Source organism: Acinonyx jubatus, chromosome B3 (assembly GCF_027475565.1).
Source record: "Acinonyx jubatus isolate Ajub_Pintada_27869175 chromosome B3, VMU_Ajub_asm_v1.0, whole genome shotgun sequence".
Lineage (NCBI taxonomy): Eukaryota > Metazoa > Chordata > Mammalia > Carnivora > Felidae > Acinonyx > Acinonyx jubatus.
Window position 1 is genome coordinate 133,942,849 of NC_069386.1, and position 12,197 is coordinate 133,955,045.

General features: G+C 38.1%; 1 protein-coding gene across 20 annotated transcripts in view; it reads left to right on the forward strand.

Moving 5' to 3' along the window:
- Positions 1-12,197, forward strand: part of UNC79 (unc-79 homolog, NALCN channel complex subunit) — a 315,670-nt gene that overhangs the window by 179,937 nt on the left and 123,536 nt on the right. For 18 of the 20 annotated variants that reach the window (XM_053224882.1, XM_053224883.1, XM_053224884.1 and 15 more), the window contains 5 exons: positions 1,870-2,060; positions 2,631-2,754; positions 4,716-4,856; positions 6,968-7,189; positions 9,289-9,516. In XM_053224882.1, coding sequence (XP_053080857.1) covers positions 1,870-2,060; positions 2,631-2,754; positions 4,716-4,856; positions 6,968-7,189; positions 9,289-9,516 — 906 coding nt within the window. The remainder of the gene's footprint in view (positions 1-1,869; positions 2,061-2,630; positions 2,755-4,715; positions 4,857-6,967; positions 7,190-9,288; positions 9,517-12,197) is intronic. The other 2 variants (XM_053224880.1, XM_053224879.1) reach the window with 2 other exon arrangements.

A 12,197-nucleotide genomic window follows, 5' to 3' on the forward strand; every position in this document is an offset into this window, starting at 1 on the left:
GATGTGTAGATTTAGAGCTGTGTGCCTTTGCAATATTTTTGTAAATTGTTTGGCGAAAACTTTAGGATATTTTCCTTCCTTCGGAGTATGTCATTCCACTTTAGCCCAATTAAACTTTGGAGGGAAGGCCTCTATAATAGCTCCTATCAGGCTCTGAATATGGGCCTCTGACTGGATCATTTGCAGGAGAAGGTGGTGGAGGGGAGTTCATGGTGGGGGCAGATTTTAATTTTTGTTCTAAATCTGATCTCTGTTCTAGAATTTTGCTAGGGGAGTCTTTAGGCTAGCTGTGATCTTTTGTGTGTGTGTGTCTTACCAGTTTGATCCTCCCATATTGGTAATATGACATTTGTTTAAGGTGAGAACTCTCTAAAATCCTTTTAAATATAACAACTTTTCCGAATCAAAGGATCCATTGTTTATCTATTGACAATTTAGGAACACCCCAGAGATACTTATTCCAAAATGTGACTCAAAGCCAGTAGGCATTTGGGGCGCCTAGGTGGCTTAGTAGGTTGAGCGTCTGACTCTTGATTTTGCTCATGTCATGATCTCATGGTTTGTGAGTTTGAGTGCTGCGTTGGGATCTGCCTTCAGCTCTTGGAGCCTGCTTGAAATTGTCTTCCTCTCTCTACCCACCCCCAAAATAAATAAACTTTAAAACAACAACAACAAGAAAAAAACCCGTAGGCCTCTGAGTGTATGTAACTAACAACAGTGACAGTCCCAGAAATGTAGTCACTTCCTGCAAATTTCTAATCAATCATCTAGGATTTTGGAAATAGGATACCAAATAGATAGTTGAGCTTTAAATAGAATTGATTTAATTGTTTTCAATAATTTAGAATTCTAGGAATAAAAATTAAATGTTTAAAATTGGATTCATTTAAAATAAGGTAGTTTCCAACGATTCTTGTATTATATGGTAAAGATTCAGGACCAGTTGAGCTGTTGTTACTTTGACATACATAATAAGAATATAAGGTCTTTATCTAAAATTGGAATTATAAGAGCACCTGGGTGGCTTAGGCAGTGAAGCGTCTGAATTCGGCTCGGGTCACGATCTCACAGTTCATGGGTTTGAGTCCTGTGTGGGGCTCTGTGTTGACAGCTCAGAGCCTGGAGCCTGCTTCAGATTCTGTGTCTCCTCCTCTGTCTCTCTGCCCCTCCCCCATTTGCACTCAGTCTCTCTCTCTCTTTCAAAAAAGTAAACATTAAAAAATAAATAAATGACATTGAAATTATAAACAGAACCCGAATTTAATTCGATATAATTTTTTTTGCACTAGAAAATTAATATACTATCTTAGTAGAAAACACGTTTTTTTTTTTTAAATTAATGAATTCATCCATCCTTAGAACATTTTTAGGAGAAAAATTGTGGCATAATATAGCATAGGGAAGAATAGCACTCTCTGCCACTTTATTTTCCATACTGAAAAATATTAAATGCAAAGTGTACAGTAGTAGAAATCTATATTCCTCTGAAGCACAGGTGTAACTGCACGTATTTGTAATGGGTTTGTGAAACTTTAGAAATAATAATGCTCCAATTGTGTGCTCATCCTGTTAGGAATAAATCTTTGGAATTTTAATTCATGTGTGCGATTCGGACTGCAGTAGAATAGTTGAACTCCAGTCTGTTATTAATATTTAGACCTATTTGTAAGTATGGGGTTTTTTTGTAATTAATGTATCCTGATGGTTTATAGATTCTTACATATCTCACTGGGAAGATACTTGGCCCGCAATTCAGATGTAATGGATTTCGGTCTTCCTCTGTATCCATCTCCTTTAGGAAGTCCTTAGAGTATAACCTTAACAGGTGCATTTTGTTCTTTTCCCCTATGGCTGTGGAAATGCCATCAGGTTGGTGGTTACTGGGATAAATCCTGCAGCACGGTGACTCAGTTGAAGGAAGGTCTCAACCGAATCCTCTGCCTGATCCCCTACAATGTGATCAGTCAGTCTGTGTGGGAGTGTATTATGCCCGAGTGGCTGGAAGCCATCAGAACAGAAGTCCCAGATAACCAGTTAAAAGAATTCAGGGAAGTATTAAGGTGGGTAAGTAGTTTAATGAAGCCACCACAATTATAATGATGTCTGACATTTATTGAGCATGTAATGTGTGCCAGGAACTGTGTTAAGTATTTTATATAATCTTGTTTATTTTTTAACAACCCTATAGAGAAATCTGAAGGTGCAAAATGAAGCAGTTGCAATAAACTGTGCTAAGATGACCTGGAATTGTTGAGAAAAAATTTGGTTCTGGTGGAATAATAGATACACCATATTGTTTGTTTATTTTCAAATATAATTATGATTTGAATAAAGTGGGGAGAATGCAAGGGGATAATGTTTTTAGATGCTGGGGAGCAACTCTAATTCCTTAGAAATGCAATTCTTTCTGTTAAGCCTGATATGAGTATAAACACTAATGTTATTAACAGCAGTATGAATTCTTTATTCTAATGAAATAAACTATTATAGTAAAATGAAACATGATAATAATATTTGGAACACAGCCCAATCTAAAGTGTTTGGCTCCCCCAATAAGATACAGTTAAAAAATGCAACTCAACCCTGATATATGCCCATTGGTCATTTACTTTTGTTGCTCTGCTTTCCAGCAAAATGTTTGACATTGAGCTCTGTCCTCTACCTTTTTCATTGGAAGAAATGTTTGGCTTTATTAGTTGTCGGTTCACAGGATACCCTTCCTCTGTGCAGGAACAAGCTTTACTGTGGCTTCATGTGAGTAAATGGCACTTTTAATCATTTGGGGCAATAGTTCTTAGCCTGGGAACTTTAGGTCCCTGGGTAGAGGAGCGGGGAGTTATTGCAGAGTCTATAAATTTGCATGTTTGCTGAGGGTAGTCTATAGACTAATAACTCATTGCATAGATAAATAACTATATGTCACATATATGTGGCTATCATTATGGTTAGTAAAATACAGATTTATGCAATACTATTACTGAATTCATAATAGCTTTTGGTCCTTATGTATTTTTCCATCAATAGATTCTAAAAGTATAATAGGCTGTCTTGTGGGGTTCTTTTAAATCTCTTGATATTAAATAGGTGCTTTACTTGGGAAGGTTGAGAGCTGCTGCCTTAGGGAGTAGCATGAGCTACTGGAATGCCTTTCTCCTCAGTCTGCATTTGTAACTCCAGCTTATCCTTAAAGCCCAACTCAAAAATGATCTCATCTATGAAGTTTTCTTCACACCCCCATTTTCTCTTTGGAATTCACTATTCCTTCCCCCAGTACTCATACAGTCTCCTTGTGTAAATTTTATTCAGCCTAATATTTAGTTCATTTTTGTCTCTTCTCCTGATTGCAAATGCATGGAGTGCAGGGACCAGGCAGGGCTTTTTTCATTTCGAAATCATATCTCCCTTCATCCTTTCCTCTCAACATCTAGCACATGCCTTGTATTTATTTGATGAATGTTCTTAAAAATTCATTAAATTGAGTTGAATGTCTGTCAGAAAGTTTGGCTAGTTTCAAAAAAGGAGGCCAGAGTCAATGTTTAGATTCGCTATGGGTGCAGATACGTTGCTGTATCACAGAAAGATGAATTTTCAAGTCATGAAGATGCCTTTCTGGGTTCTAAACTGAGGAACAATATTTTTCACAACTGAGAAAGAGTAAAGGGACCATTTTTTAAAAAGTACCTTTTGGACCCAGAATTGTAACATTTCATCCCCAAGCAGATCTCAGCAAGGTTATCTCTCATTTTAGGAAAGCCAGTCCTTCTACAGATGGCTAGGTGTTGTTACTCAGTTACATGCCCTTTAGGCTGAGTTCTGTAGGGGTGAGCAGAAAGGGCTCTAAACCTCTGTCCTCAGCATGGCTAGAGCAATTACAGCTGCATGTTTTAGGACTGGGCTTTCCCAGAGTTCTGGTTTGAAGACAGGGTTCTGCAACTGAAGGAGGTTTTAAACCTCTGGTCTAACATTTGGGGAACAGAGTGAAAAGTATAGTGATTGGAACCGACTCATTTATTAATTAATTGTGGAAACATTTATAGAGTTCCTCTGTGCCAGGCATCGTAATTGGCACTGGGATGAAAATGAGATAAGAGATGGTCCTGTCCTCACACTTCCTTTCTTCAGGGAGCTCACAGCGGGAGAGACAATATCAAATAGTCAAATATAATGAAAAGTAATCATTGCTCTAATAAATGTATGTACAAAGTTTTAAGGAAGCAGAGAAGAGGGATGAATTAATTCTGTCTGAAGGAAAGATGCATCTATTTCCAAAAATTCATTACAGATAAAGTCACTTGACTTTGGCAGAGGGTACCTGAGCTTGTATCAGAAAGCAAGGTCAGATGGCGCAGTCAGATCAGAGGGAGGATGGACTGGAGGAAGATCGCACACAGGTTACACTAGTCCAGGAGGAAGATGATGAGTAAGGCACTAGCAGTGCTATGGAAAAGAGGAGACAATGTCAAGAGATGCTTAGAAGTTTTAATAGAAATAACATGGCAGTTTATGGGATGTGGGGAGTGGGGAAGATAGAAGGTCCAATAATAACTTTGAGTTTTTACTATGAAAAATTGAGGTTGGCTGTGCTGATAGAATATACGTAAGGCTAAGTATCCTTATGTTCAGTAGTTCACTTTGGGAAAAAATGTTAAATGCAGTTTTTTTTTTTTGAGTTTTAAAGTTTATATTTTGGGGGGATATATGCCTTTTTTCCCCAGGTATTATCGGAGTTAGACATCATGGTTCCACTTCAACTATTGATAAGTATGTTTTCTGATGGAGTTAATTCTGTTAAAGAACTGGCAAATCAAAGAAAATCAAGAGTCAGTGAACTGGCAGGGAACCTTGCAGCTCGAAGGGTAATTATTGCCACAACTGTTTTTGTCTTACTTGTTAAGATTTTGTCAATTATACCAGGTCTAAAAGTAGCATCATAGTAAAATTCTCTAAAAATGCTTTTTCATCCCATCTCACTCTGTTAATCTTTTAAGCACATTAAATAATAGAAAAGATTGATCTAAGATATGTTCTGTATAATCTACAGTCAATAAATTATTGAGTTTTCATTTTCCTTTGAGTTTTTCTCCTGCACATACCTATTAGCTATCTCTCATCCTTGATGAAAGCAAAAAGAGTAGCTTTGAGGTATTCTTTTTTTTTTTGTTTGTTTCTTTTGGTCTCCTGGTGAATAAGAATTCTTTACCAGTTGTTAGGCAGATCAGTGCTTCACTTTGGGGATGAGGAGTTTGGGTGTTTTGTTCTATCATGTTTTGAGAAGATGTGGTCATCTGATGGTTACTGTGAGTGATGCTGTCACTGTGGACCAACTGAGCCCATTTTGGGGGGCCCCTTTGTACTTCTGTGAATGAGAAAAGTCAGCATAGTCTAGTCCGAGGTGTAGGAAAACTATTGGGAATTTCTGATAATATTTTTGTGGAGGACATGATAGAGCTTCTGTTGGTGTGCTGACATTCCTAGACCAGGATCAGTTCTGGAGAGGTTCACTCTCAATGTGATGGTAGGCAGGGACTGTTCGCAACTTTCCCTTGTCAGCCTCTCCATACCATTTTTTCTTACTGTCATTCTACCTGATATCTAGGGACTAGAAAATATATCAGAATCATGGGATCATAGTTTGTATTCAGTGCTCTCTTTTGATTTTTAATCATCATTACTTTTCTTGTCTGCCTCATAAGAACCAGCTGGCAAACATTTTTATGTTGTTTCTTTCTTCTGTAACCTTTAATATTACATAACTTAATTGGTGCCTTATACTGTGCAATATATTCACAGTGAACCATAGCACAGAACTGTGTGAGGCAGTTGGAGAAGAGCTCATTGTCCTCATTTTATAAATACGTAGCCTGAGGTTCAGTGAGTTGAGGTGATTTGCCGTAGACAACACTGTCAATATCCACATATTCTGACTCTTGGTGGGGTACTCTTTTTCTTTAGTTTAAATATTGTGTTCAAGGAACTCTCTGGTTATTATATCTTTAAGAGAGAAAATATGATTTCAGAATGATATACAGGTATGTCAGTCAGGGTCCTGGTACAGAATTTATCCTAGATGGTTCAAATGAAGGGACTTTCATGGAGACTTTGCCTATAGAGTTATGGGGAAAGTTAAGGGAGCAATAAGGGTTGGTTGAGGCACCTAGACATCAGCAACAGCTCAGTAGGAAGCCATTAGACCCCTAAGGCTGAAGGAACAAGGAAAAGAGTTCCCGGAGCCCATTGAGTGCTGAAATTTTAAGGAAGGGCTGGCTGGAAGAGTAGTGGAGAGATAGCCAGAGATGTAGCATCAAAGCAGGCAGAGGGTGGGAGATACACGTCTACCTCTCTCTCCATCAGCTTCAGGGCTTCTGCTGGTATCTCCCACTGATTGAACCCAACTGGCAGCTAGCTTGCAAGAAAGCTGGGAAAGACTCCATCCTTGGCATCCTTGGGCATAGGGCAGGGCAGAAGAGGGCAGTGAGGGGCTTGGGTAGGCAAATGGAGAATAATCAGTACAACCAGTACAACAATTTGACATATATTGTTTTCCCATAATAGTTTGATAATTGTACTATCCAGATGCCATTCTTCTTTAGTCAGTCATGTTAAACTGAGATTTTGTGCTCATGATTCTCAAACTGATCTTGCAGTATCTGGTTATGGTTTTAGGTTGGTGCAAACAATTTAATTGGAAATGTGTGATGGGATGAACAATATAATGGCAAAGACAGCTGCCTTCATTCTTCAGGGTGCTGATGTTTCATTCACCTGACAGTCACAAAGTTTAGATGATTTTATTTCTTGTTTTTATATTTTGAGAAGATCCATAATATTTGAAAGTACTAATGCTATTGACTAAGGAAGGAAATCAGTGTGACAGCTGGAAATACCTTCCATGAGTCTCCAGATATTTTATATAAGCCATTTTAGCCTCTGTGAGTTCACTTATGTGTGTTGATGTTCTTTCTTCTAGGTGAGTGTTGCCTCTGATCCTGGCCGACGAGTTCAGCACAATATGCTGAGTCCATTTCATAGTCCTTTTCAGAGTCCATTTCGGAGTCCTATGCGTAGTCCATTTCGTAGCCCTTTCAAGAATTTTGGACACCCAGGAGGAAGGACTATTGACTTTGATTGTGAAGATGATGAAATGAATCTAAATTGTTTCATCCTCATGTTTGATCTTCTCCTGAAGCAGGTAGCTGAAGCATGAGCTTCCTTTAGTTCAGAGGTGAAGAATAAGGGAAAGCATTGTATAGTGATTCTTGCTATGTGTTTGACATCTTCATACTTGCTGAAATGATGCAACATCACTCAAGACATTTTGCAAACTCCTTTTGGGATTTCCTAGAGTCTGAAAAATACTTGTATGAATATCTGCAATAATGTTGACATGTGAGAATGCATATGAATTTTAGAAACACTCTAGCATCATTAGATGCTGTTGAACATAGATCTGTTGAACATAGATCTGTTGAACAAATTTGGGGAACTGAGTAATGCTATTGTTAGAAAGAGCAAGGTACAACTCTATAGTGATGGGCTGATTTAAATATATTCTAGAAATTGATTTTTGAAGGTAATTTTAAAAGACAAGTTTAAAAGTCTGGTCGGGAGAACATTTCTTTGTAACTTTTTATTTTGAAATAATTTCAGGCTTGCAGAAAAGTTGCAAGGATAGCACAAAGAATTCCCAAATACTCCTTCCCCAGATTCTCCAGATGTTAACACTTACCACATTTATTTCTGTTGCTCTTAATCTGTATATGTATGTATGAATTGTAGAATTTTTAAAATAAACCACTTGAGGGTGAGTTGCAAATATGGTGCCCCTTTATCCTTAAATACTTCTGAGTGTATTTCCTAAAAAATAAGGACATTCTCTTATATAACCAAGTACAAAATAAGGAAATCAATCAAAATTAGGAAATTAATATTGTTATAATACTATTATCTATTATCTGACCCACAGAAACTAATCATTTTTTAAATTGATATAATGACTACATCTCTATAGCAAAAGAAAAGAAAATATTTTTGATGTAGGACACAACCCAGCATCACTTCGTTGCAAATATTTGTCCTGTCTCATTAGTCTTTGTTAATCCAGAGCAGTTCTTCAGTCTTTGTTCATCTTCCATTTTCTTGATTTTTGAAGAGTACAGTCCAGTTATTTTGTAGAATGTTCCTCAATTTGAGCTTGTCTGATGTTTCTTTATGAATCTATTTGGGTTAAGCATTTTTTTGGCAGTAAGACTACTAGTGTGATTTTATATCCTTTTCAGTGCATTATATCAGGAGGCAGGTGACATGAAAATGTTGCCTTACCTGATGGTGATAACTTGGGAAGGTGATTTCTGCCAAATTTCTCTACTCCAAAGCCACTATTTCCCCCTTTGTAATTAACAAGTAACTTGCAGGCTGAGATTTCCTGTTTCTCATCAGACTTTTACCTAATAGTTTTAGCATCCAGGGCTGATTCATGCCTGGATCAATTATTACTATTATAGTTACCAAATGATAATTTTCTAATTTTATCATTTCTTTTAATTTATTAGCTGACATTCTACTGAGGAAACAGTTTCTCTTCTCTCCCATTTCTATATTTATTTGTTTTTTTATCTGCATGTACACATGAATTCTTATTTCATTCAGTAAGTTAAAATCTGTTACTATGATTATTCATTTTGGTGTTCATATTGTCCTGTATTTGACCAGTGGGAGTCCCTTTAGACTGGCTCCTGTGTTCTATTGACATATCCCAGTCATTCCTTGAACACTTCCTCAATTTCTGGCATAACAAGATGTTCCAGGCTCATTTTATGTTTTCCTCGCCCCAACCTTGAAATCAGCCATTTCTCCAAGGAGCGCTGGTTCCTCTTAGTGGATAATGGATAAATGGTATTTAGAAACCAAGATCTGGACGTTAGGTGAGGAGCAGCATTTTTTTTAATGTGTAAAATCTCATAAAGTGATAAGTTTAAAAAACAACTTTTTAAAATGTCCTACGTGATTTTAAAAATAATTCCCATTGTGTGTCTTGTGTTTAGAGTCTTTTTAGAAGAATCCATGGAAAGCAATATATATTCATGGTCTATAATTCTTATCATCTTTAAATAACTTAATATTGTTGTTAGTTAGTAAATTTTATCCCCATTTAGTATGCCAGTGGAATATTGGACAAAAGGACCAAATTCCTTCTTCTTTTTTCTCATTCTTTCTTTCTTTCCTTTTTTTCTTTCTTTCTTTCTTTTTTGTTTTTTGGTTTTTTTTGGCCTTTATTTTGATGTCTTTCAGATGGAGTTACAAGATGATGGGATTACGATGGGTTTAGAGCACAGTTTATCAAAGGACATTATTTCCATTATAAACAATGTCTTCCAAGCTCCCTGGGGGGGCTCCCACACCTGCCAGAAGGAAGAAAAGGCAATTGAGTGTAACTTATGTCAGTCTAGTATTCTCTGCTATCAGCTTGCTTGTGAACTCTTGGAGAGACTGGCTCCTAAAGAAGAAAGCCGGCTGGTGGTAAGAAGTTAAAAAAATGAGGTTGCCCTTGTCTGATAGTGATAATGCCTGTAGAAGCATGTATAATGGTGTCTTCTTCCAATATTACATTATGCTCTATGCTGAGTTATATGTGAGACTGTGGTAAAAGAGAAATTTTCCTGTTCCTTCCATCAACTTATGCTCGTGGAAAGGGATATGAGCTGGAGCTATATCATACAGAATTCTTGAGTCTTGAGTTAGTGTTGTGGAGCATCCATTCATACAATTTTCATAAATACAAAGCATTACTGGTATTCCAGAAATAACTTTTATTACAAAGTTCAGATAACAGTGAAAACTATAAAATATACGTATCAAATATCGAGGACATAGATTGGATATGGGTATTGAGAATTCCTAGGTAACCCTGGTTTGGAAAACCCATTGACTTCATCAACAACTGGTAAAGACTTTGCTTCATTTCCTGCTTTCCAAGAAAACTGTTTCAATAGGAAACAACTAACATATGCCATTCATTAGCTACTCCATACATTAGTTACTTACTGTTTAGCCAGTTTTCATTTAAGACACACACATCACCCAAATACCCTCACACCATCAAAGGTAGATGGATCTGTATTATTCGGGCCTTTGTTTACTTTCTTCTCTTTTTCTTCTTTTCCACTAATATTTATCTAAGTAGAAAGGGACTTCTTAAAAAAATCCATTTGAGGTGTAACATACATACAGTAAATTTTTTCTACAGTTTTTAAATACCTTTCCACCTACTGAACTCATTTGTCCTATGTGTTGCAAAATAACATCCCTGTAGTATGGTCTTTCAACATTGTCATTGGGTACTTAACCAAAAAAAAAAAAAGTCACAGTTCTAGATGATGTGAAAACAAATTAAAATTGGATCTGGGTGGCTCAGTCGGTTAAGTGTCTGACTCTTGATTTCAGCTCAGGCCGTGATCTCATGGTTCATGAGTTCAAGCCCCACATCAGGCTCCAATGCTGACAGTCCTTTTCTCTCTGCCCCTCCCCTTCTTGTGCTCTCTCTCTCTCTCTTTCTCTCAAAAATAAATAAACTTAAAAAAAAAAAAAACAAATTAAAATCAAGAAGCTTATAGTCTAATCAAAGAGATGTTTAAATAAATGAAAAACCATTAGACACAGTGATTAGTGTGCTGGGTGAGGTCTGAACAAGGGGACCGTGGGGGCAGACAAGGGTCAGCATATCCAGCCTGGAGGTATGGTAGGAAGGAGAGAGCTCCTGGGTTCATATCTAAAAGGAGTGGAGTTAATGAAAGGAAGGTGGTAGGAGAGAAGGACTTTGGAGACCCAGAAAACTCTCTGTTTTAGTGATACAGAAGAAAGCAGGGAATGATACATTCAGGAAACTGCAAGCAGTTCAGTGTTGCTGGAGCAGTGAGCAGAATGGGAAAGTAGTGAATGAAAGCTGAGTCAGGCAAGATGGACTCGGTCTTATTTTCACATTCATTAAGGGCTCTGCCTGCCAAACTAAGAAGTTTGAATTTTGTCTTGGTGAATGGGGGACTGCTGAAGAATTTAATCAGGGTGGTGATACAATGTGATGAATCTGAGAAATTCATTCTGCCATTGGAGAAGAGGGATTGGAGGATTTGGGCCCTGGGGACAGGCATCTAGTCAGAAGGTTAATGTGGTCACTCAGGGAGGAAATGGGCAAGTCTGAATTAAAGCAATGGTGGTGGGGATAAGAGAAGGGGCAGGCCTGGTGGATTTTTAGGAAAGAGAATCAGCAGTGCTGATTTAGTTGGCATTGAGGTATGCAAATGTTGAGGACAAACCCATGTTTTCTGGCTTGGGAACTGATAATGTTGCCATTTATAGAAGATTTTTACTGGTGTACAAGTGATCTTTTTGACAGGAGTGGGCATGACGCAGGCACATTCAGACATGGTGGATTGGGATGCCTTCAGATATCCTGGTGAGGTTGTCATGACCAGCGGGTATGTGGATCTGGTTTTAGGAAGAAGGTCAGAAGTAGATAAAAGTTTGGAGCCGCCAGCATATTGTGTTGGGTTGCATAGAATGAGAAAAGAGCCTCGCTAGCATTCTGGGAAGTACCAACTGTTAAGAGGGAAAACAGGAGAACTGAGGACCAGAAACAATTTGAGAAGGTGCCAGAGACACAGGGGAAGAGCCAGGGGAGAACAAGAACTCCAAAACCAAGGTAGGAGGCAGTTTCAGAAAAGAAGGAATAGTCGCTCACATGAAGAGAAAAGAGGAAAAATAAAGGATTGACTGTGCCCAGGGGATTTTGAGATTGAGGGTCCTCTATGCCCTTGGGGATGGGAGTAACCATGGATTCCAGGAGTGTGTGCTCAAGAACAGAATCAGCTGAGGGTGTGGCTGCATGAAGTACAGACTTCTCTTTCAGGGAGGGAATGAAAGGGTGAAGGTGATGGAGGCAGATGTCCCGAGCCCTACCCTGTCCCCAGCAGGCTGTCTCTACTGTGTCCATTTTCCCAGCACCATCCCAGGAAGCGAGGAATAAGCAGAAGTGTGGAGGAACTGAGCCATCCAAATAATCTCCCATGTGCATGATGCTTTTGACATTTGTCATGTGCTGGAAGTAACAAATTTGGAAGTGAGCCCAAAGGATTCTGTTCTCCTCTCTCAAATTTTATGGGAGAGATGCCCATCAATAAAAGAGGGCTGTGCCCTAGAATGCA